The sequence below is a fragment of the Borostomias antarcticus genome (assembly GCF_949987555.1).
Source record: "Borostomias antarcticus genome assembly, chromosome: 1".
Classification (NCBI taxonomy): Eukaryota; Metazoa; Chordata; class Actinopteri; order Stomiiformes; family Stomiidae; genus Borostomias; species Borostomias antarcticus.
Window position 1 is genome coordinate 32,023,921 of NC_140234.1, and position 27,214 is coordinate 32,051,134.

General features: G+C 43.6%; 1 protein-coding gene across 1 annotated transcript; it reads right to left on the bottom strand.

Moving 5' to 3' along the window:
• Window positions 1-5,802: 5,802 nt before the first annotated feature.
• Window positions 5,803-25,410, bottom strand: LOC311316360 (fibroblast growth factor 12-like; the record flags this gene model as incomplete). Its single annotated transcript, XM_084447201.1, has 5 exons — window positions 25,096-25,410; window positions 9,341-9,448; window positions 7,405-7,508; window positions 6,240-6,438; window positions 5,803-5,939 (listed from the first exon to the last, which is right to left on the bottom strand). The coding sequence occupies exons 1-5, from the start codon at window positions 25,118-25,120 to the stop codon at window positions 5,803-5,805; spliced, it is 573 nt and encodes a 190-aa protein (XP_084303327.1). The 5' UTR covers window positions 25,121-25,410.
• Window positions 25,411-27,214: the final 1,804 nt, after the last annotated feature.

A 27,214-nucleotide genomic window follows, 5' to 3' on the forward strand; every position in this document is an offset into this window, starting at 1 on the left:
GGCCGCGGAGTTGCTGGTGTGTTCTTTTGGGGGGTAGTCTGTCAGGTATTCCACTAGCGTCGGCTAGTGGATGCCAGAGTAGCCGCTAGCTGGTCTCTGTGGCTTTCCGTGGCGAACGTGGGCCGCTACGTCTCCGAATGGCCATCCAGCGGTCCCTCCGGGCGCCATGGACGCAGAGACACTAGGCTGTATCTCCCGCGGAACCCACGAAGCGTCGGCCCGTGGGGACCAGGGACTATAATGTACAGCAGTATTCCACTAGCGTCGGCTAGTGGATGCCAGAGTAGCCGCTAGCTGGTCTCTGTGGCTTTCCGTGGCGAACGTGGGCCGCTACGTCTCCGAATGGCCATCCAGCGGTCCCTCCGGGCGCTATGGACGCAGAGACACTAGGCTGTATCTCCCGCGGAACCCACGAAGCGTCGGCCCGTGGGGACCAGGGACTATAATGTACAGCAGTATTCCACTAGCGTCGGCTAGTGGATGCCAGAGTAGCCGCTAGCTGGTCTCTGTGGCTTTCCGTGGCGAACGTGGGCCGCTACGTCTCCGAATGGCCATCCAGCGGTCCCTCCGGGCGCCATGGACGCAGAGACACTAGGCTGTATCTCCCGCGGAACCCACGAAGCGTCGGCCCGTGGGGACCAGGGACTATAATGTACAGCAGTCCTCCTGTGGTACTCTTTGACGGTCTTAGTGGGCTGAGTTACCTCCGAGCGTCTTCCCGATCGCGGCCCACTCTGATCGTCATTGAGGCAGGGGGCTAGATGCCGTTCCCCCTTCCTGGCTCTCTGGGCCAAGGGCTTGGCCCAGAGGGGGGGAACACCTAGATTGCCTCCCCCTGCTAACGCGCTCCACGCCGATGGAGCGCTTTCCACGACGGTGGAAGGCAGGGGGCCCCCCGGACAGAGCACACCGCCAAAATTCATATGCTATGTATTATGCCGCTTGTATAATAAATGTTCAAATTTGACAAAAGTGATCTCGACTGAAATGTATTTTCTGCCGCGAAACAGTTGTTTTCATCAATCTATTTTTATGAATTGCTAGTTGTGCTTCCATAGAGCGAGGGCTTGTTGTGGTTTTTACATGCCTCTGTAATATGATCTTTAGAAATGTCTTTAGAAATGAAATACAGCTTCCCCACTAGCTCCAGCACGCATGCGCACAGCACACAGACTGGCTATTCTCCGTCTGTAGGCTACACTCGCAGCTCACATTCTCTACGCTACGATCGGCTTGTTGGTGCCTGGAATATTGTGTGCAATAGGGCTGAATATTTATCAGATTTTGAGGATATAGAAGATGACTTAGAATATGACGGAAGCCGATCGTAGCGTAGCTTTCGCGTTTGGAAATACATGGGAGTGAATGCAGGTGACGGCTAACTATGCCTCATTCACCTCCATATTTCCAAACTCGAAAACAACGGCAGTGAAAAACAATCAGAGTCTGGTAATGATGAGTTTGTAACACCGATAGTGTATTCAGTCTGTTATTTTGACTATTTTGGTTCTTGAAGTGGTGTTTTTACAGTGAACTTTTAACATTGAAGTCAACGGGCACTTCCGCACCCCCAATTATGTCAGACTGACCTGAGGTGAATAAGGCGAATATTCCCAGGAACCACTACAGACATTCTCCTAGCAACCAAAATAATGAAACAGCCAAGCATTCCCAGACCATATAGCCTAGAGCAGGGTTTCCCAACTTGGGGTCCGGGCCCCACTTAGGGGGGTGCCAACGATTGCATGGGGGGCGCCAGGCCTCAGACAATTTGAGGCCTTAATATTAGCTAGACAAATATTTTTCAAAGTTGTTATTGACATGTCACACAGCAATTTTAACAAAATACATGATTATATCTAATGAAGGGCCAAAAATCCTTGTATTTACAGCACTACAATACCATATAAATTCAACAAATTAATGTATGAATCGTGTCAACATTAATATCACTGCTACACTAGCGAAGCGCTTAATTGTACCCTAACCTACACCTGATGGAATTTGCGCACATATGAATACACACAGACTAGACGTTCACAGAGATTTTGGGGGAAGAATTCCATCAGGTGTAAATTAGGGGGGCTCTGGGGCAGAAAGGTTGGGAACCCCTGGCCTAGAGGAAGGTACCAGGGGTTCCGAAGAGACAGATCGCAATTAAGGTTTGGGGATAGTTTCATGTGGAATAATTTATGGGGAGTGCAGTAGGCTAGTCTATGGACATAGTTGTAATGAATCATTTGGGATAATATTATTTCGTTACTGTCTGAAGTGAAAACAGTTTTCAAACGATGAAAGCCTTTTCTACAAGGTGGCTTCAGTTGCAGCCCCCCACCTTTTATATAAAAAACTTTTTTTTACAATTTAATAGCACCGTCACTACTCTGGCTTCGCTATCCTGCTCACGAGTAATGAAATATTTTCTGTAGATACTGAAGTGCAGACCGAGTGACAGAAGTTATTGACACAGTGAATGGTCCCTGACAGGGCGGTATAGCAGGGATATAGCCCCGACTACCGCCCTGGACCAGGGCTAATTTTTGATAGGCCGATTGGATCTCAAGCGTTGCAGAGGTTAATGTTCAATGAAGCGTCATAGCAAAAATAGCTGGAAATGGTGCTCGGAAAGCAGACCTCCGCCCATGGATGCCTTTTGTGTATCTGTGACCTTCCCACGTTGAGATATGGCAGTTTATACCCTCCATCACGCCTAAGCCTAGTCCAAAAAATTTATGGAGGTGAATGGGCGGCCATGCTGGGGCGGAGGTCACTGGTGTCAGTTCAAAGACAAACCTGAAAATTAAGGGTGAAAGTAACAAGATACTGTTTATTTCACAGAAGCAATAAAATACCTGAGATTAATGTTTGGTATCATTCTTTTTATTTTTCAATAATCTTTTTCATCCTGCTGCTTATTTGCAATTTTTATATATTATGATGCATAAAGGTGTTTCAATAAATGTGCAAACATTAGTGAACAAAATAAAGTCCAGGCTTGCCAAAGACCATTGAAATATGGCAGTACATCTTTCAGTTAACCCTCCAAAACCGGGGATAAGAACCCATGTCGGCAGGAAAAATCCCATGTAGGCAGTGATCTTTTTGGCTCCACTCCCTACATGAGACTGACCACACAGTAATGACCCATACCCTGACTTTCGCCTAGAGCTGGTGTCATTTCCCCAATGGAAGACTTCTTTGAGGCAGTATAGGATCTTGTGATCATTCCGTTCCATAGTAGAGTAGTACATTAATGAAATGTTAAATCATGTATCACCTTATAATATGAAAACGCAAGGAGGACCTTAGTTGCAGCAGCCAGAGACAACCTCTATTACCTAACTCCTACACTCACTAATTGAAATGTGTCTGAAAGATACCCTCCAGTTATTGAAGAGTGATGAATGAGATGAACATTGATAAGTACACAATAACAAGACATGATACAAGATATGATATAGGGCAGTGCATATTCCCAGCTGTGGATCCAAAATCCAAATAGACACGAATGGCTTCCTTGCTGATGACTGAACGTACACCATATGTTACTTGGGATTCAGTGGCAGCAGATATTACATAGCAGCAGTGGTTACATGACAGCAGTGGTTACATTGACTTCTCGACTAAGCCCTCTGGATCTCAGAATCATCACAGAGAAACCTTTCAGCTTTGCTCAAATATTTGTTGATGCTGCCATCAAAAGTATAACTCTTTCGCAAAAAGAACAGGGCAAGCAGTCAACATTTCAGATTTTTATAGTCTTTGAGCGTAAAAGTAAAAAATAGTGAACTGTTGACTGTATGTACACAGTAGCTTGTCTATCCTCACACTCTGACATCATCAAACTGGACCTCTGCACTACATCCTAGACTTCCTGTCCAGAGGGCTAGACAAGCTGACTGCACTAGAGTTAAAGCTGTAATCACTGATTTTATTCATGTTGTCAAAACAAATTAAAAACACCTGATATCAGATCGTTTCATTGAGCCTTAGCCACAGCGTGCCTTGCCCCCCCCCCCCCCCCCCCGCCTCCACCCCCAGGACTTACAGGGCTCTGGCTGCCTGTGAGGCCATTGTGAGCATGCAAGCTTCTTCTTGCGAAAGCAGTGATTTCAGAGTTGGCAAACTAATGATGGCAAGCAAAGAATAAAGCACATTCATATGTTTTACTTTAGTATTATTGAAAAAATATGATTCCCTCTCTTCATTTCAGATCTATGTGCATCAGCCTGATGTAGGCCAATAGCTTCTGCAGACCCAGTTTGAAAATCCTCTCTTCCTTCCTCGCCCATGGATGATCAAAGGTATGACAGCTCAACCTACTTTGCTGGATGGATCCCCGATCATAATTACAGGACTGTTATTTCACATTTCATCCCGTTCTATGTGGAGTAGCCCATTGTCATCTACTGTACCTCTTCAAATGCAAGGTGGCTATCTGACGCTTATTCCCCAGTATGTCGACCCACTGTCCATGAAGATTACATTACAGCTCTGCACACAAAGTTAGCTGGTCTCATCCCCAGTCGTGCACAACATTTATTTTTGCTCTCTCCCTCTTCATTTTGGGATTACAGTATATGGACCGCCGGCATATACCTCCTCAATTGTGTAGATGCCATCAGGCAGCTTCATTCATTCCACCTTTATCTCAGACTATCAAATACAGGACAGTTTTTCTACCATATATGGCTTTCTCTCACAACCTATGTATGGCACTGAAATCATTGGCCTGAGTCAATTCAACACCCTATACCGGGGCATCGATCATGGCCCAACTGGGACGGGATGAGGCTGAGGCTGGGTGGGGGAAGAGTGTGCATGGGCTGGGCTCAAGAAGGCAAGGACATCAACAAGAACACTCATTATTTGCGGCACAATAATGCAGATGCCAACATATTTTCCTGAATGTAATTGCTTTGGAATAATGTAACAAATTCACTATGTGACCTATTTCCAAATTTTACCAAATGCAAGTGTTCTTCTGTAATGTAATACATTCATAGATTTTTTTTGTTTAACCAAACTTGTTGGGATACTTTTGCCATAGGTGGGAAAGGGAGAGAGGGGTAGGAGTGGCTTAGCCATTCATTTGTTTACAAGTTTGCGTGAGTCCCTTACTGCCATCTAGTGGAATATATTGGTAAAATAAAATCACTAATCACAGCTTTAAAGTGACTACAATAATTGACTATGTGATCAGCCTGGAGGTCAGGTGAGCTCACTGCCATTAGAAACTACATACTGTTTCCTCAGGTGCTTGAGTTATGTAACCCCACCACCCCCATTCTAATCCAACCCCTTCCCAAGGAGAGCATCAGAACAGAGAGCAGAATTCATGATACACCTCCACCCATGATGGCAATGAATGACTCACAAGCCTCCCCACCTTGACCTTTGGCTTTGACTGCCTACACCAAAAGACAGTGATTGTAGCTAATATAGGAGGAAATAAGTCTGAATTAAAAATAAATAAAAATAATAATAGGATTCGTATTTATGATTATAACATTAAGGAAGCAACTCAAAGTGCCTTTTCATTCATGGATCTTAAATGGTTCAAAGCTTATTTCAGAGATTAACTAGAAATAATAACATTGGCATGAGTAGGTCACACTTCAAGGTGCCATTCAGCAGGCTTTTGCATAAAATTCCTGTCCTTATTTCAAATATTTCCCCTTTTTAAATTTATTTAACAGGCTAGAATTCCTTTTTCTTTTGTTTCATTGTTTGTGGTTGTCATTTTTGTCTGGTCAACAAGGTGTAAGAAATGCAGTTTGACTCCAGGGGGCGCTCTACAGTCTATGAGTCATCCTGCTCTGTGCAGTCCTGGCCCACCACTTTGCCTTCATTCATAGTTGGACTCTCTCCTTCTGAGTCTCTCCGTGAGCGTTGTATTTCTTCAATTTCATGCAGTGATGGCTCTTTGTACATGCAAACTGTGAAAGGGGGTGGGCAGAAGTGAAAGAGAAGGAGAGAGAGGATAAGGGATATTTTACATGTAGTGTGACAGAAGGAAGACAACAAGAGAAAAGAGTGAGAGAGTAGGGGAGAGAAGAAAAAACAGGGCAGATTAAATTAGAGATGAAATATTAACATAAGCTTAGAGTTAAACATTTAACACAACATCTGTGATTAGAATCTACATTTGTCCCTCAGTGCCCCCAAAAAATCAGCATCTCAAATGTTACCGGTCGTAAATGGAGTATCTGAGTATGTCTGTGTCAGTGTAGACTCACCTTCGATGGGTCGGGGCACAAAGTGTGAGCAGGGCCGTGTCTTCTTCACACGGTTGCCCTTCATCACAAAGCCATCCTTGCTGAGACCCAGGAACCAGGCACGGCCCGACTCATGCTGCCGGTACAGCGTTGAAGAGTAGATGACGTAGTAGTTCTCAAATACAGACTCCTTGAATTTACACTCTGCTGTGAATATTTCCTGAGAAAGGAGAGAGAGATAGGACTGACAAGGTCTGTGCTCAGAAAGAGCCAAGCGCTGGAAGAGACCAGTGCTCAGAAAGCTCAGTGTTACTAAAGGTCAACCTCAAACATTCCTTTACCCTCCTGACTCCTTGGGGACACACTGATCTATTTTTCTCATTACAGGAGTCAGATATTTTGCTGGGTTATTGGCGCAATTCACTGTGTGGGGATGGGGTGGCGCTGTCACATTACCTGAGGCAGGTAGCCTATAAAGGTTGTTGTCGTCAGGTGTTGACCCCAGAAGGGCAAATAGGTTTTGTTTGTTTGTATTGAGTCCCGGCATTGGTGAGTATGGGCTGTTTGCTTGTATGTAGATAATAAATGAACGCGATACTGCAAGTAATCGCTTACGGATCCTATATCAGAAAGCAACACAGCAAGCCAATTAATGATTCAACTATAGAGTGCACAGCACGTCAACATTCTCAGTAGCTTACAGTAGTAGACTGAGCTCCTACAACCTAGTCAAAACCTTTGCATCAGTTTTGAGCTTCGAAATTTCAGCATGTTTGGAATATAACAGAGGCGTTTGGAGTAGTCTGCAGCCATCCAGGGATATGGCTGTGGAGACGTAGGAGCTTCAGTGCTAATGCTAGCTGTTTGGAGCATCGGACCATCGGATCACTGCAAAGGCGCCCAATGAGCGGAGGTATGTGTAGCGCTACACTTATGGCCATTTTAAATACATACATGTAAATTCAATGCATTGGTTACCGAAGTGGGGACAATAAACATTGCATTGACTGTTTCTTGCGTTTTGCTGGCTGTGGATTGACTGACTGTTCATCATGGAGAGTTATGACTAGGGTTGCAAAATTCTGGGAATATTCAAAGTTGGAAACTTTCCATGGGAATTAACAGGAATTACACACACACTGACAATATACAGTATAAAGACTAGTGTAAAAAGAAAAGGTCTTACTGATGTGTAAAGGAATCCCTCTCCATTCATGGCAAGGTAGAGACCCGCCTTCACTCCCTGCATGGCCACCACTCTCAAACCCACTGGGATGAGGTTAAACAGGGCTGGGAAGAGAGAAGGTGAAGGAATAGAGAAAGAGAGACAGAGAGAGAGAGGGCATCGGAAATAGCGTCACTCACGTTCAGTACGAAGGTCACGTCCAAATAAGCAGCATAGTTCAGGAACCATCTCATACAGCAGTGGCCTCTAGACATTCTGATTTGTCATGTTGAGTGGATGGATGGAGTGAAATGGTGCAGCACTGACGAGTGCTAGAAGCTCCCCACTGTATACCAGCTGGGAATGTTATTTGTGACTGAGTGGCTGACCATATAATGTGATAGGCAGGCAAATTACTTCAACGTATCAAACAAGCTTAACATTTATTTGGGAACACTAGCTGTCTTTCTAGCATAACCAGTTTTTAAGTTTTATATTGGTCGCTAGCTAGATGCTTGCTCTGTTTACGCTGTGGGCCAGTCCAGTAGGTGTTAAGTTGCTTAAATCAACGGTAAACAATTAATTTGGCTAAAAGCAACGCAATTTAGCTAAATTGAACACTACTAAGCCTTTTGGAACATTTTATATTTCTGTGCTTTCCAGGTAGAACATGTTTCAATAGGCTACTGGATCAATCAATAATGAAAGGGATAGGCCTGGTGGTCACATTCTACGCATGCATTCTAATAACATTAGAATATTTTATTTTCTATATTTAAAAGCGTGTCTTTTGTGTGGTGAACTTTTTTTTTAGAAAATATGCCCCAATATCGGACCTCCCCCGAGTCCTCCCTTCCTCTATGGTTATCAACCTCTTCAGCGTGCACAGAGTTTGGGAGTAAAAAAAAAAGTGCTAAAGAGAAAAGACCTGCCCTTGTTGGAGGCATTGTTGAATTTTTCCCATGGATGTATTAATAGAACTGGATACAGCCACTCCATTCACTGACCGCTATCAAAAGTGAAGGCCTATTGAACCGTGCCATCTTGGCAAATTTGACGCGTTTGACGTATGTCCGGTGCCTTTTGTACTTGCGCAGTTGTGCTATTCTGGCCTACTCGCATGTCCACAAACAGGTTCACGTTCATGTGAAATGTAGACGCGCGTTCCCGGCTCTCCCCGCTATTAACCTGTTTTTGTCAAATATATCCATTGGAGACATCATTTTTTAATCCAGGCATCTTAGTTTTAACAGGTTAATTATAGCTGAACATGTTTTGTTTGCTAGTCGATGGTATTCATTCCATTCGCGATAACGTTATTGCAGCCAGGCTAAATTCCTCCAGGGAGCCAGTGACAGGCGAGTTGAAAAGCTTCACTCCCCGCCAGCAGGAGCTTTGGCCGCTGCTACCGCATCTCGGATAACCCGCTGAGTTCGTGGCTGCTATTTCACATTCGCCCTTGATCAATCCCAATACCTATCCATGGTAATAATGAATCAATCGTTCGGGTCGGCAGTGCTGCATGCATTTTACAACATAATTGTTAGCTTTATTAACATAACCATAGCCTACATTTATCTCTCTAACGTTGAACCCTGGGGGCTTGCTTCTGTTGGCAGGTGAAACGGGTAGCAAAAGAAACATGGCACATGGCAAAATAAATGCATGATAGTCATTGTTGGGCATGTTAGGCTATTGTGACATCTTGTGGAAATTGTGATGAATATCTAGGCTGTTGGTAGGGTCAGACACTGACGTCACACTTGGAGTGTGTTATTTCGGTCTGATAAGCTGACCAGTTACAGCTGGTGGAAGGACATGATTTTGGGTGTTTGGAGAGACAGTGTTTGGTGAAGGACGCAAGCAAACACTGGAATAAGGCATACAGCATGACAAGATTAAGACCCCTGGATGGATGACAGGAGAAGGGTATTTGGGAGTTATGTTCGTAACCCACTGTAGTCGCTGTTCTCATCCTTGTTCCCATTTACGATGCCACTTGGCTTCATCTGCAGGTAGAACCCCTGTTCGCTGAACAGTCTTGTCACGATCCCCTTCAGCTGCTCTGTAACACAACAAAGAGAGGAGCAGGGCAGCAAGGACAGGTTAGGAGGCTGGCTCACCACATCACACTTACAGTACACTCCTTTTTTATTCACAAACAAAACAAAAGAGATCTACAAACCATGTAATGAGCTTAATGTTATACTAAAAATGCATGCATATATATATATATATATATATATATATATATATATACACACACAGTAGGGATGCACCGATTGCAAAATTCTGGGCCGATGCCGATGTTTAAAATAACTGGCAATAATAATTCACTGGCAGAAATAATGCACTGGCACAAACCACATTTGAACAGTTCACAAATTATATATTTTACCCCAGAAACATCAAGAATCAGAAATTACACCGTTATCAGTACTTTGGTTCTAATACGTAAACTCGTAAACGTAAAAAGGTATAGCCTTGTTTCTCCATCAGCATGAAAGTGTTTTCTTCTTAACCTTTGCAAAGGGAGAATGGTTTACAAGCATGGCAACAAGGTTGTTAGTGATAGCATTCTCTGAAAAGTGATCTCTCTCTCCCCAGGAACCCTGTAACTCAAGATAGACCCGCATCACTCACTGCATCATTTGCCATAGAATGACACACTAGCAGATAATTGTGGTCTGACACAAATCTCTCTTATCTTCGAACATTCCAAAAGGGAGTGGTGGTAAATTCTGAGCAATATGCCTTAATCATCTTACTCTAGAATGTGGGTGAGTGGGTCTCACAGAGGGCGTACAGTATCACAGACAGAGTGAAGAGGACATTAGATACATACAGTAGATGGGAGAAATGATGAACCAGAGCATTGATCAAAGAAATATTACCACACCATTATCACAACAAGTAGTTGCCCTATAGTGTTGTACAAGGTTATGGAACTTCTTGGGGGGGATCCAAAAACACCACTGAAATTTCATGCAGGCTTCTTGGTAGAAGTAGTAGTAGAAGTAGTAGTAGTAGAACTGTATTAATTCCTGGGGGGATTGCACTGTTGCAGCAGAGGAAAACAAAGTAACACAGATTAGAATAAAAAATGAATAACTACAAAATATAGGCATCCAAATGTACAGAACAGCAAATACACAAGTGTTTAGCAACTGTACTGTACAGTAGGTATATTCCCTAGGATAATTAAAGTGTGCAAAGCATGTGAAAGTATCCTAAAAAGGTACATGTACCTGTAGTGTTCTGGTTCCTAAGCATGCCTACTGTAGATGTGCAAACATATCAAGGTGTGCAAGAGCTTGTAAGAGTTTTTAGTCTAGTCTAGATGTACATCTAGCCGAGCTGACTCGGGTCCATAGTGTCCAGCCAGTCAGGTGATGCATTGAAGAGGCCCAGTCCCAATGTCCATCCTTACAGACTCTCGGCGCTTGAGGCGCGTTCGTGCTAAGTGTGTGAGGGTTTAGGGCTGTCCCATTGTCAGGGCTTCCTGGCAGACATTTTGAGCTCTTTATGCCCCCTTTCCCTAAGTCTGCACTTCTGCAGACTTTGCCTAAGGGAATTACCCACAGTTCATATCGCTGTGACGTGAAACACAGGGTTACCTGAAGAACGGCCAATAAACAAGCATGGACAGATCAACCAACCCTAACGTTCACTACAAAACAACATATGTTTTCATGTTTTCAGCTGGGCTTACTTACCTGCACAAGCAGCCTTATAATTATTTTGGTTTCTTTATTTTTACGTATAGATTATCAACCCTATGGGTTTGTATAATTTGATTTGTTTTAAAATATGTAGGCTATGGTTATAAATTGCGTTCAAAAGTTTACATACACTTGTAAAGAATATGTATGTCATGGCAATCTTGAGTTTCCAATCATTTCTACAACTCATATTTTTGTGATAGAGTGATTGGAGCACATGCTTTTTTGTTGCAAAAACATTCAGGAAGTTATTTTATGAATTCATTATGGGCCTACTGAAAATGTGACCAAATCTGCTAGGTCAAATAAATATATATATAGAGCATACATTGCATGCATGAAATATATATACAACATTAATTATAAATTTTGGTGATATAGATACAATCATTAGACTCGGCCACAAATGCTACAATGGGAAAGTCAAAAGAAGCTCAGCGTGAATATGAAAAAGAAGATCATTGATTTGAACAAGTCAGGAAAGTCACTTGGAGCCATTTCAAAGCAACTACAGGTCCCAAGATCAACTGTGCAAACAATTGTTAGTAAATATAAAGTGCATGGCACAGTTGTGTCGCTGCCACGATCAGGAAGAAAACACAAGCTATCACCTGCTGCTGAGAGAAAATTGGTCAGGATGGTCAAGAGTCTACAGAGAACCACCAAAAAAAAAGGTCTGCAATGAATTAGAAGCTGCTGGAGCACAGATGTCAGTGTCCACAGTCAAGCCTGTTTTACATCGCCCGCATGCAGCAGAGATGGTGTAGCAATGTCTGTGAAGGAGTGTTTTTGCCACAGAAATTTGAGAATACATGATGTTATTACTAGCTCTATTCATATATTTGAGAAAAAAATAAACCCAAAGCTTTTTTGACTGTAGTAGGATTGACTGAGAGTTCCGAAAAATCGCCACAGAAGACGTTCGTGTGACAGCCTACTGTCAAGATTGGAACGGGATTTACCAGTGTTTATATGATGGGAAGAGGAGGAAAAACAAGTGTCAGCAGCGGCAGGAAGAGCTGATAAAAAGGATCGAGAGCCTATACTCCTTCCAAGAATCAGAGGGAGCATAAAAAGTTGCGCCCCAGTCCGTAAACTCGGACCCAACAGAGTTAAGAGCTTGTTGTAAAGTGGTGTTAAACGGTTAAATTACTGCTTCAAAAATGTGAAATATTGAGACTTTGAGAATATCACATTGGCTCGAATGTCAACTGTCTTATTGGCAGGACTCTGGCTCCCAGGCATTCGAAAGTTAAGTTAATTTGGTAGCTTGTCAATATTTACTGATACGCCTGTGTGAGCAAACTGAGGGTGGTGACCATGAGACTATTAGAAGACTACTGCACGTGATTTGTTAGTGTGAATAGTGTATTTTTACTGTAGGAGTAATGATGTTATGCAACGAGTACGACACTGCAGCCCCCACCTCTGCTTAGGGTCGAGGTGGGGGATGGGCTCCTCTTGGCCTGAGCAAAGAGTAGGCTACCTTTCTGAGACCTCTCATGCCTAATCAGGCAGTGAGACTCCTTTGCTGTGATGTATATGGGGGCTGGTACGGTAGTGACATGGGAGAAGGGTATGGTAGTATTGAACTCAAGTTATCCTTCATGCACTGGAAGAGAAGGCAAGACGATATCTTGCAATAGCAACTGGGAATCTTAATAAATGAAATTCACCACACCATATCTAACAGTCAGTATATTTCACCACAATGTCAAAGTTATCCATCACAATCCTTCTCATTGACAAATGTCATGGTGAAACACTAACACAATATTGTTGAAACCTTTCCTTTATCTTTCAGGTCTTCACCCATTATCAATCCAACAAAATGGTTCACGTAGTCTGCCATCCAGACGATGAAAGAATTAGGAACAACATCAACAATACAAAATGGAAATCAGATGCCACCTTGATTCTGAAGCACAAGGACCTTGGGGAAGAATTAAAGGTGGAAATTCTTCCGCTGATTCAGCGTGAATTGAGAACCCTCTGCAGCCCTAACCAGGGTTTCATGCTGTGGAAGTCACCTGAGGATCTGAAGTCTTTTTCATTTTCCATCTTGGAGTCACATCTCAGCTGTCTGTCACCATTCCTGTTATCCATCTTTGCAACTGTCACCAACTATTCTCGTCCTTCCACTTGTGCTGCGGCTAACAGCTTTGAGAGGAAGAGAACCCTGCCTGTCAGCCTTTGCTCGTTACCTAAACAGCATACTACAGTATGGATGGGCAAAGAAGGCAGTCTTTCAAAGGCTGAGCAAAATGGCCATTACCTCTGTTCACATGAATGCAGTAAAGAAGCAGAAGGAGTTGGCATACACATGTGAGGAGTCTCTTTGGCAGTTAAAGGTGCAGAATGAAGTGTTCCTGAACTCAGAAGCAGATGGGAACATTGATAGTGCTGGTCAACAGGAGGACGCAGGCAGAGATCTCGAGGGAGCGACTGGTACAAACAGTGATTCTGAGATGGGCCTCGACAATGTCTGGAGAAGCATGGAGCAGTTTCACTTGGCAGGTGAGAAGTCAGCTGAGGTGATGATATGTGTCTATGTATAAATTATATATTAAAATTATAACTGTGTTCATATTTTTAAATAGTTGTTTTTATCCAACAGAGGAAATGGCCCAAAACATGGATGATGGCACAGCTGTGTTAGCCTTCAGTACACTGACATTCTGAAACAGCAGATTTGGGGAATAGCTCCACGACAATGACTGTCAACACAGCCCACTCCACCACCTACATATTCCATTGTGTTTGACAACTTGGACTTTTTCATGCGCACACACTATCAGTCCATCGTCCACAGAAAACATCTATACATTGGATCCATCACGTTGCTGTGCAAGACCGAATCCCCATATATGATAATTAAAGACCAGTCCAAGACATCCTTCATTATGATTTCGGTAACTCTCCCCGGACTGGAAACACAAGCGCACATGCGGAGAGAGTTCACTGTCCCTGGAGTCAAATCCTCACACAGTACCTGTCCGTTTCCAAGCTTTTTTCTAAGGTTGTAGTGCATCACATGCCACATCAGTACTCAGAAGAAATGGCACAGTGCTCCACTGATTTAAGTACTTTGATAAATATACTACAAATATATGTGTATATATATAATATAATTATAATCTACTAGCATGATTTGAACACACACCTTAATGTGATTACATTTTGTTATGTTTTGTCTGTTCACAGTACCCCCTGGCACTGCTTTTTAAAGATGAAAACAAGACTGGGGACTAAGCACAATCTGATATTGTCGTGTTGGACTCATTCCTGGAGCATCATAAAAATGTTGTTCCAGGACCATCACTGCAATGGACCAATCATGTTGTTGTGATGTCATAGCTAGAAATTCCCCCCCAAAAAAGCGGGAAGAGAAAGTTGGAGAAAGCGCTTGCCAGTGGCAACTAACTCAAAGGTAATTATTAGTATTTTTTTATTATTTTATTATAATGTGATTGTCTGAGATTGAGTACATTTGTGTTACAGAAAGGCCCAGTGGAATCTAGCTGGTGGAAATCTACAAAACAGCTAACCTTAGCAACTAGCGCGCCCTCTGACGCCGCAGGTGAAGGCTATCACGGTGATTGATGAACGAGCTTACGGCGGAGCTCTGCACACCGGGTCTCAATCATCTAATCAACCTCAACCTACAAGAACCCTGGTCTTCTCGACGCTCATCGCCAGATCTTCCCATTACGTTCCTGTGGCAAGTACCTAGCTAGTTTAGCCAGCTTTGACTGCTGTCCATATCTCAGTTGTGTTTTTTCCGTCATGTTTATTTTTTTCCTTATCATGTTTTCCGTTTATACCCAGACCTGGGGCCTCATTTATAAACATTGCGTAGAATCCACGTAACTAAGTTAGCTTAGCTAAGTGGGTACTAAAATATACGCACAAAAAATCGATTTATAAAACGCTGCGTATCACAACCCATGTTCACTCAGGCACGCCTACGCCAGCTGCCCTTTATAAATCACAATCAACACTTAACTTGCCGCACGTGAACGCGCGTTCTGATCACACCCCAATTAACGCCCACAATTGCCTATAAATGGTCAGTGATACGCCTATACATATGCAACGACAATGGAGCCGAGTGCAAAAGGCAGAAAGAGAAAGATACATTTTAGCGATGCGAGGTGGAGGTATTTGTCAACGAGGTAGAGACGCCGCAAAAGGATCTTTTCGGAACGATGATTTCACATGTGCACGACTGATAAGAGCACCTGTTAGGCCTGAGTGGTCCCATTTAGATTATAATGAATTATCTATCATGCAGGCTATATTGGCATTCGTTTAGTGCGGTAGGCCTTATTAGGTGGCTGCTTATATCCAAACTGATAATCATTATACGCCTATAGTGTTGTTGCATGGGTAATGGGGTTTGGATCTATATTGCACGTAATCTAATGCTTCACAGGGTGGCCCATGAATAAAATGCCTAACTTATCAACGTATAAACGGGTCAATTTACAATGACATCCATAACAATGCAAACATGTAGGCCTATAGTTACTACTTAAGGCAAGTATCCCCAATTTAACTGTACGACAGATCTGAGGGTTCTTTGCAGCAGCAAATTTGTGTATTTTCCGGGATATCATGCATTTCACATACTTTCTCAAAACATTCTGTAGGCATATAGAAGCTGCGTGTTCTAATGGATGTTGCGGGATAGCCAAGCACATATTAGAACATCTGTGCCAAGTACCGGCATATCCAAGGCCCCGTGCGTCATGGCCTACTATAATCCAGCTATATCAGTGCCTGTATCGAGGTCTTGTAAATATATAGGGTCCATGGATGAGTTTCATGTGATTCTATAAAGCGTAATTATAGCTACACACATGACGATTCGGCAAATTAATAATCTAACTTGCTCCCTTGTGTTCTTACAACTTGGAGACGCATCACCTCCATGCGCTGTTTTGCGCACAGCTAATTCTACCAAAGCGGCATGTGAGCATTGGGATGACATGCGTTTTTAGGCCCACATTCCTCGTATGCCTGCTACATGACAATCATAAGACAATATGAGGATATATGATGATGTACAATATAGCCTAATGTAGCCTACAGTTGCCTCAAGTAGGACATTTCCATTCACCGCTCAACATCATTGTAATTGCGGCTTGCCTCAGTGGTCATTCGGGTTTACATAAAAGCCTAATCAAATATAGGCTATAAATACATAAATAAATTAACGAATGAATAGGTGGATAATTAGACATACGAATAATTAACTAAATAAATGATAAACTGAATAAATATACTTCAACGCCGAATGCAACATTTGTTTGGTGCGGTATAGGCCTTATAGTTGTAGGCTATCGACATACGGAATCATTACTATGATAAGCCTATAGGCTCGTGTCGTGTTGTGTTATCAACGTAATGTGGCTTTTATTCATATGCTACTGCCCGTGATGCTTCTCGGGATAGCCTATACATGAATAGGCCTACAACATAACATTATATTATGACACGTAGTATATTTTTATACTGTATTATACTGTATTACATCAATACATTTGTATTACTCTCATGTAGTAATCAATTTACTAAGAATAATGAATAAACTTCACTTTAGGTAGAACTTTGTTAACTTAAGTAGTTTAACATCTAGATGACAACATATGTCCTGTCCTGAGTCAACATTCCTTTGTCCCTGAGGCCAATAAAGATAACACCTCTGAAGAAGAAGTCAGGAAGTCTACAGTTGTAAACGTGATCTTAGGAGCACACAGGAAGAACCCAAAATGGCCCCCATGTCCGGAGGGGGGCAGAGCTCAGTGACCTGTTGACCAATTACAAGCAGATCTGTGTTAATGTACATCCCTTTTATGCAAATTTGTTTGTCATGTGATACTTGGCCTGAAGCCAAGATATAAGCTCGCCACCTCGTAAAAGAACTTTAGTATTGCCGAAGATTTGACCTGTGAGGCGTGCTCAATAAATTGTTGATTTGACCGCATTTTTCTCCTGAAGTACTTTCTTGACCCAAAAGTTAAGAACTGAAAGATACCACACACAAATGGGTCAATTCACAGACACATCCAAAGCAATGCCGACATTAATTCGTGATTAGGCTACGGTGGCGATTGATTCCGTTTAAACTGTGTGACACATTGAAGGGTTTCTTGCAGCGACCGATGTATTTATTATTCAATATGTCATGTGTTTCGCAGACTTTCCCGAGTTTCATCCCTCTGCCATCAGAGTAGCGTTTTCCCCTTTCTCCAGAAACGTGCTTATCGTAGTTAAAGGATGGTCGAAGTGTGCGTAGAGTTACGCACACCTTCCGCCAACTTATCGCTCAGCTCATTTTTTATAAATACCGAAAGTTGCGTAGAAAGTTGCTCAGCATGGGTTACGCACGCTTTTGTACTTACGCAACGTTTATAAATGAGGCCCCTGGTGTGCAGTGCCGCTTGCCTGTCAATCCACCTCTGGACTGATACTATGGATTCCTCGACCCCTGCCTCGCCCCCGACCTCGGATTATATTTACTGGATTACGTACGCCGATCGCCTGACCCCGCCTGTGACTTTGACTCTGATTTTTGCCTTGCCCCCTAACTGTTTTGTTGCACCATTAAAGGCCCTGCTGGGCAAACCGTCCGCTGTCCCCTGAGTCGTGCGTTTGAGTCCTTTGCCAACCAGCCATAACAAGTAGTAGTAGTAGTAGTAGTTGTATTACCTTTTTCAATTTACCATCAGGAGGTGTCTGCAAAAGATCATGGGAAACTTCTTGCAAACATTAACAAGTTGAGGTATAATTCATGTACCATCTGCAATTCTATGAAAAGATACAATCATTTTTGTTGTTCAAGCATTCTCTCAACACGGTGCTGTCTTTCAAAGCTGCCTATCTTTACAGCCTTTCAAATATATTGTTTGCATGTTCTGTGATAACCATTGCTGGCTCCATAATGAACTTATGTACTCCGTACTGGTTGGGAAGGGAACGCACGCAGTCTTCCCATCATGAATTAAGGCATGGCCTTTCCAGGGGAGGTATTTTGGTGTGTGTGTGCATGGGTGCGCACGCACGTGAGTGAGTGTGTGTGTGTCTGTGTGTGAGAGAGGGTGCGTGTGTGTTGTGAAAACCCAGGGAGGGGAAGCTGAGGTGGAGCACAGTAATTCAGATCATGACTGGGGAGCTCGTCCACACTGTAGCGCATTTATTTCCATGAAAACAGAAAAAACTGTTTTCAAAGTTCGATCTCCCGTGGAGACGACCAAAATCCGGGGCTTCGGTAGGCAACTGCTCTGGGCCAGGGTAGGGTTACTGCATTGGCTCCTAAAAGTAACAAAAACCCAGGGTTTACAATCTTCTTCCCAGTCTGCATGGGACACAAACAAGCACATACATGGTACTCACTGAGTCAAATGACCCAGGTCTGTCTCTCTGGCTGGCCTTTTTGAGGTTGTGGGGCTCGTTAGCCGATTGTCTTAAGCCGGGGCTTTCCCTGGCAGTGGCTGATGAGTTGATTTTGGGCAGCTGGGTCGCAGTGTCACCTGGGCAACCACAAAAGGCCCGTACATCCCCTCCATCACCTGGCTGCGCTGTCCATGGTGCTGACTGGGGCTCCTCGGCCGGCTCTACCGGGTAGGCGCTGTCCATGGTGCTGCTGTCTTTGGGAACACTCGCGGCCGCCGAACGCGTACCTGTGGCAGCCTCACTCCGTGCCGGGACATGGAGGATGCCACAGTGTGTGTGTGTGTGTGAGTGATTGTGAGAGAGAGAAGTGCAGTGACACTAACACTACTCATTTATGTTTCACAGGTGAAGTAATGCAAAACAGTCCACATGCTGCCTACAACGCGTAAAAATAATTTGTATTATTACTTCTTGAGTTTTGAGCCTGCGACAAAAGATGGGCAGCGACTCTGCTGTCCTGACATCAGTGGGCAGTTCATTCCACCACTGCGGGGCCAGGACAGAGAAGAGCCGTGACCGTGTCGGAGTGATGGGGCAACCAGTCGCCCCGAGGTAGCAGAGCGTAGCGGCCGGGAGGGGGTGTAGGGTTTGACCATGGCCTGGAGGTAGAAGGGGGCTGTTCCTTTCATTGCCCTGTAGGTTAGTGCCAGAGTTTTAAACTGGATGTGAGCCACTACAGGGGAATTTGTGTGGGAGAACTTGGGGTGGTTGAACACCAGGCGAGCAGCAGCTTTCTGGACAAGTTCCAGAGGTTTTATGGCTGACGCCAGGGCCCCAGCAAGGAGGGAGTTGCAGTAGTCCAGACGGGAGATGACCAGGGCCTGGATGAGTACCTGCGCCGTTTCATCAGTGAGGAAAGGGCGAATCCTCCTGATGTTGTAGAGCATGAATCTGCAGGAGCATGTGACATGTGTGGAAAATGGCAGTTGGTCATCCAGGGTCACACCCAGATTCCTCGCAGTCCGAGTCAGGGTCACCACTGTGTCTTCAATGGTGATGGCCATGTCCCGGTGCGGGCAGCCCTTCCCCGGGAGGAACAGCAGCTCAGTCTTGTCTAGATTGAGCTTGAGGTGATGTGTCGTCATCCACTCCGAGATGTCAGCCAAGCACCCAGCTATGCGTGTCTCCACTAGTGTGTCAGAAGGGAGAAATGACAGGACCAGTTGGGTGTCATCGGCATAGCAGTGATAGGAGAAGCCATGCGAGCGAATGCCAGAGCCCAGAGATGTAGTGTAGAGGGAAAACAGGAGAGGACCCAGGACAGACCCTTGTGGAACCCCCGTAGTCAGACTACACGGTTCCGACATTGACCCTCTCCATGTCACCTGGTAGAAGCGGCCCGTCAGGTAGGATGCAAACAGGGAGTCTGCAGAGCCAGCGACGCCTTTCTCCTCAAGGGTGGAGAGGAGGACCTGGTGGTCTACCGTATCAAATGATGCTGACAGGTCTAGGATATCACGACAGAGGAGAGAGAATTCACTCTCGCGGCATGGAGTGACTCTGTCACTGCAAGGAGGGTGGTCTCTGTCGAGTGGCCAGCTTTGAACCTGGACTGGTGGGGATCTAGGAGGTCGTTCTGGTGGAGGTACGAAGACAGTTGGTTAAAGATAGCACGTTCAAGTGTTTTGGATAGAAAGGATAGAAGGGAAACCGGTCTGTAGTTTTTGACATCAGAGGGGTCGAGAGATGGTTTCTTTAGGAGGGGGGTGACTCTGGCAGTCTTGAAAGCGGAGGGAAAGCGTGCTGATATAAGAGATGCGTTGATGAGGTGGGTAAGGAAGGGAATGAGTTCGGGTGCAACAGACTGAAGGAGAGTCGAGGGAACAGGGTCTATGGGGGGAACAGGGTGATGCCTATGGTGCTAATAGTACTCTGCTTGTTGTCAGTAAGACATTTTCTTCAATGTGTTAACAGAAGTCCCAGATTGTTTCATTCCAGAGGACAGTACTTATGATCATATACAATGGTTCAGATCAAAACAATGACAAAACTAGCACTTTTGAGAAAGTCTGATAATTGCTCTACCACCATTTTGGTCATACAACGGATGACTCGAGAAACTCCAGAAAGCAGGACAAGTCAAACCCGTTTGCAGAAACGCAGGGCATCCCACATAATTTGCTCTGATGTAAGAGCACGGCCACGATGTGATTTGTGTAGTCTAATAATGCCGATTTCAGGCCGGAAAATGTTATTTAGTAGATATGCTACTGGAGTTTGCTGAAAAACGATAACGTTATTATAATCCTCGGGGAATGATAGGGCATCCCATCGCAGTCTTAAAATCCTCTCCCGGTGAAACATGCATGCATTTAAAACTAAACGAAGTAATGCGCTTCCTCATCTGGTAGGGAGAGATGGGGAGACAGTCTGGGTTTTTAGAGTACCTGCTAGCGAGCAGGTTTGGTTCCCAGAGTGAGTTACCATGCTGACTCACGCTGTCAGTGAACTCTCTTCCTGGAACGGGTTTGACTTGCCCTGCTTTCTCGAGTTTGACTTAACTGTCTTCCTGGAACGGAAGAAAGGGCTTAATACTATTGACTGATTAATCAAATGTATTAATAAAAATGACCACAGCACAACATCCCATGCATAATAGTCTAATCATGCATTTCATATAGCGCTTTTCACAATAGTCACTCAAAATAGTTGGGGGTTGGTGATAAAACTTGAGTGATCATTTGACAGAAATGATTTGCCTTTTCCAGAAATGGACAGAGACTTGATATTTTGTAAATAACTGTAATAAACTTTATTCACATACATGGAAATGAGTTGATGTGTAGGCATACAGATTAAATGATAAACTGTCATTCAGCAATTCCACTATAATTAGCCTACTGGTAATACATCTCTGCACTGGCCTGTGAGCCCCCCGAGCTCGGCTCGACTGCATATTAACTAGCCAAGTTAAGATAGCTAGCTAATGTTAGCTAGTGCTAACGTTCGCTGTCTCTGCGGTTTTGCCAAAAACTGACCGTTGTCACTGTCAGAACAGCCGTTTACAGCCTGCACTCTAGCCCAAAAAGTTAAACTTTTTTCAACTGCAAAAAAGCCTAGAGCTCATGGCGCTGCAGCGCTAAAAAGTGCTTGGAACACAGCTCTCGTCTCTATAGCGCTCTAGAGCTCATTACCCATTGTAAACAACGAGAAAAAAGCATCAGCTCTAAAATAGAGCTCCCCAGTGGACACGCACCCTTACTCTACACTAGTTTGACAGAGCGGTGTGCTGCTTTGCCATTTTGTCATTCACAGGCAATCCTGCAAAGTCTACAACCACCAGCCTCTGTCCCAGGCTCTCTCCATCACCAGACTGCCCCAAGCCTCTCCTCACCAGACTGTGGCTCAGACATTCCAAGTCCTGTGCCCTCTCTCCTGAGGTGAGTGTGTGAGACAGTATGTTTGTGGGTGACTAGTATCCTCTTTCTGAGCATGTCAGAGGCCATACACTGTATTCTGTTCTCACATTCTTTGTCATTCTGAGGCAATCCTGCAAAGTCTACAACCACCAGCCTCTGTCCCAGGCTCTCTCCATCACCAGACTGCCCCAAGCCTCTCCTCACCAGACTCCTATGCCAAAGTTATATGCCCTCTTTAATGAAATAATGTTAGATAAACATTTTTGGTGTTTTACCACACCTCAGCACCATAACTTAAATACTGTAGGGGATGTTTTTTTTTTTTAAAGAACAGGGTAGTACACAGAATTACATTTTCATGTATGTGAAAATGGAGCTACCTGTCGTCCAGGTCACAGAGATGCCATTTTAATGGCACTCTATCAAACAGTAGATTTATACTGCAGTGTTCCACAGGGGAGCTGCCTTGGCCCGCTCCTTTATTCAGTATTCACAAATTATTTGTCCTCTGCTATTAGGGAAGCATCCCTGACAATGTACGCAGAGGATTCTACTCTTCATTATGCCGCTCCTACATGTTTTGAGCTCAACCAGGTTTTGACTAAGGAGCTTAGCATCATATACAATATGATTAAGGTAAATAAACTTGTGCTGAACAGATCAAAAAAAGTTACCATGATATTTGGCTCTAAGCATAAGATAGCCCAAGATCCTAAGTCAAATCTTGTCATTGAGGGTGAAATCATTCAACAAGTAAAGAAAATCAAGCTATTGGGACTCTGGCTTGACAGTACTCTGTCTTGGTCCGACCATATTGATATTGTTTGTAGAATGGGTGTAGCAGTAGCTGCGGGGAGAAAATGTGCACCATTTCTTCCATCATCTTTGCTAAATCAAATTATTTGCGCATTGGTTCTCTGTCATCTGGATTATTGCTCAGGGGTGTGGTGGTCATCTGCCTCTAAAAGCCTACTCAGGAAGTTACAAATAATACAAAATAAGGTAGCTCGACTGTGCTGCTCATCTAGGGCTAATGTGGCTGAAATGCATGTGAAACTAAAATGAGTGAGTGTGGAGAAAAGGTTGGCAGCAGTTTTCCAAGTGACATCCGTTTAATTAGTGGTAAGGCTTGTTTAAAAAAAAAAGACTTGAGTATTTCAGTTACGTGCAGTCCGACTTCAGAAACTTGTTTTGTCAGGTTTGTTATTTATAGTCATTCTAGTAAAAAAAACTTCAAGATAACAGTTGCAAATTTGCTTTTTCAATTAAATCAAGTTAAAATTCAGTTTTCCCACCCCATTTTTCTTTGTAAATAGGGACATGTATACAGGGAAATGTTGCATTTTGCCTTTATTATTTTCTCAGAATGCACCAGAATGTTTGATTTACATGTGAAAATCACAAAAAAAATCTTCTGGGGGGGATGCCCCCAGACCGCTCTACAGGGGTTTGGTTTCAAAACTTTCCGCCCCACCTACTATTTTTTTTCACCAGCCGCCACTGATCTATACAAACATGATATTTTGTGTAACTATTATGTGTTGTGTGTAATAGTACATTTATTGATAGTAAAAAGACTTAGAAACCTGAAAAACAGAGGTATGAGCACCCTTTGTTTACTGTTATTTCCGCCCCACTGCTGTGTACTTTCGTCCTGCTCTGTAGGGACCAAAGCACCATTGCACTCGGTCCATTCTCGGCCTATTTATATTAAAGTCATATATCTTAGAATGGAAAATACAGCTGGTAATAGTGAAGGACGTGTGCAGGTTGTGTGTCATAAAACATGGAATCTCTACCTCTAATAATTTCGGAGTAAATGGGATCAAATAAAAAAGTGTTATTTCGTCCCGGCCCTCCCCTACCATTTACAGTAAAACATTTTGATGCACTGTCAGTTAGATTTTTGATATTTCAAAAATCCGGAATGGAGAGTTGTTTCCTAGGAAGAAGAATAAAAAAGAGGAACTGGCAGCTGTGCTGTCCAGCCCTAATAAACAAAAAATGTTTTTGTCCACACACTCTGAACCTGTATAGCTATCATGGTACAGCCATCTTTCTGACAGAATGAAAACAAACCCTCAAGTTGGCATCAGGTTTCCATAGACACAACCTTCTCTGAAGGTTGCCATAGAGATGACGAGAAGCTTCACTGAACCCTAAATGCTAGATGGTGAGCAACACATTTTTTGTCAAGCAACACTAATACATTACGCTTAAGGTGCTCTAGGACAGTCATCACTACTGAGAACAGTCATCACTACTGAGCATCTGGTCTCTGCCAACAGTAATGTTTCAGATGGACCCAGCCAACTGACAGTGATGGGATGGAACGTTAGCAGAGCATGAGCAAATCACAGCACCTTGAGCATTGATCATTTATCATCTTTGTCGGGGCCTTAATGTTAACCTCAGTTAACCTCAGTTACGGTAGACAGACACACACCAACATTCTTCATCAAACACAGTTTCAGTATTATATATTGCAGATTTTAATGCATCTGTTTGTTTTCAGAGAATGATGGCAGAATTTAATATAGGCCCACTCCAGTACACCAGGCAGCCATTACCCTCAGACCACAGACAAAACACACTAGCACAATGACATATACAGAGAGAGAAATACAACATGCTTGAACAGTGTACAGACAGTATTGAGTCTAAAGTATGCATGTATCCTCACCGCATTAAAATAACATTGAAAGTGTAGAATACACAAACTATGCTATGGAAACCATAGGCTACACTAGTTGACATGTCTCCCACCAGGAATGCTAGGGATATAGGTATACGTGTGAGCATTGCCCTGATGCACAGAAATAAATGAACCACTACACCCGTACCTTACTGAAACCTTAGGGAGCTAGAAATCTGCTGCATCAGGATTCTTTCAGCCATTCCCTGAAAAAAAAAAAACAGCCATCCTGATAGCGAGCAGTCCGGATGCTCTACAATGGCAGTAGAAGACCTTAGTCACAGATGCGTCTACCTATAAAAACTCACCTATTAAATCGTTCACCGCAATATAGGCTCATTTAAGCGGCAGGGGCGCCCGTCCTGTGTACGAGCTGCAAGTACCGCAGTCTACAGGCGTGCCACGACTGCCCCGTGCAACCAGACCCATTGCCATCATTCCACACCCATAGCCTGTCTGGAAATGTAAAGTTCCTTACCGACTGCTTTATCTTTAGTCTCCATCTCCCGTTGTGATGAGGTTGGTCAAGGAAGGGCGTTTAGGACGTTGCGTTATTGTAAAATGTGTCTGGTCTGGTCGGGATGCGTCTCTCTTTCCGCGACAGGATTCCAGTTGCCTGCCGATTTGTAGGCTAATCAACAAGCGTGACCCGTGAAAACAGCTGCTTCAAAATGTCTTCAGCTGTCGACTAGATCGACGTGATTTTCAGGTTTGGGCTGGAGGGCTAACAAGTCACTCGGAAATGTTGGAGGTTTCCGAGTAGAGTAATTGGACTCTAGGTATTCTCTGTCCACGCTCGTGCATTACCTGTCTCCGCGCGCCGCTATCGGGAGCTGTCTTCTCTCCTGTGCTGCAGCTCGGGCTGCTATCAAATACGGTGACGTCACGACTCGTGTTTAAAGTCGCACTGAAATGAAAAAAGCATTCTGTCCCATTTTGGTTAACATAATTAGTCATAGTGTTCACCTATTCAACGATGTATGCCAAAAAAATTACAAAATTCTACTTTTGTTGTAATCTTATATCAAAGTATATAATTTCTTACTTCCTGGAAAACGGTAGGTCACGTGCAGTGACGACAACAGGTACCTTAGATTTTTGGCCAATAATCTCACGACATCCACCCGTCAATCAACGCTATCCTTCTATCGAATCTCTCTAAAGTTCTTAAAACCCGTCCACTTGTCAATGTTCCAATCAAATTCCTCTAAACATATGTCCCACCCTCATAACTTGTTTGCATCGGAAATACGTCAAACTATGGAAATTAGATGATCTCAAACGTCCGTTTCAGTGCGATTTTAAAGTCGTACTGAAATGAAAAAAGCATTCTGTCCCATTTTGGTTCACATAATTGGTCATAGTGTTCACCTATTCAACGATGTATGCCAAAAAATTTACAAAATTCTACTTTTGTTGTAATCTTATATCAAAGTATATAATTTCTTACTTCCTGGAAAACGGTAGGTCATGTGCAATGACGACTACAGGTACCTTAGATTTTTGGCCAATAATCTCACGACATCCACCCGTCAATCAACGCTATCCTTCTATCGAATCTGTCTAAAGTTCTTAAAACCCGTCCACTTGTCAATGTTCCAATCAAATTCCTCTAAACATAATGTCCCGCCCTCATAGCTTGTTTGCGTCGGAAATACGTCAAACTACGGAAGTTAGATGATCTCAAACGTCCGTTTCAGTGCGACTTTAAAGCATAAGGACACAGTGGCTGCGCGGCTGCAGCTGGACTGTTCTCAATGGGTCTGCAACCCAGACCACAGCGGAACCATCGACCCCTGCCCGTCTCCCGGCTCTCACTTAAATCTCTTCTCCAGAGTCCCTGGCAGAGTTCGCGGGCAAGGCTGCGGGTGCAGTCCCAAACATTCACACTATCATCGTCACTGCTGCTGCTATTGCTGCTGCTATCCATGGTGGATGTTTAATAATAATAATAATAATAATAATAATAATAATAATAATAGATTGAGTATATCTATAGGCCTATAATATATAATATAGCTAATAGGCTAATGACTGTTAAAGTCAGTAACTGTAACGTTAGCTAGCGTAGACTAACGTTATATCTTGGCTAAATAGTGTCCGTAGTGTCCGTTATTTTTGTGGCTATTCTGCACGCGAGTAGCCTAGTGTCAGCCTTGTAGTAATAGTATGTAACAGTTTAGGCTCTTTCAAATGCCTGCTACCTGCTACTTGCTATATAGCAGGCGAGAAGTAGCATGCTATATAGTACCTACTACTCCACAAAAACGATATAGCAGGCGAGAAAAATGTAGCATGCTACTTGAGTCAGGTGACGGGAATGCGTGGGTTACGTCTTTACGCTGAGGCGAAAAGGCGTTCAGTTACCCAGACCTCGAACCTGTGGTTAGTTTATATTCTGGTTATATTCTGTCAAATATATATTTCACAGAATCTTAGCAAGTAGCAGGCATTTCGGACACAGGCCAAGCGCCAAAACACATAGCGACGCTATAGCTAAAGATCTTGTCCATGGACCATACATCATGCTTGTATGCTGCCACCTGGTGGAGATTTAGCATTAGGCTACTAACGTTACATTCATGGTTTAAAAAATC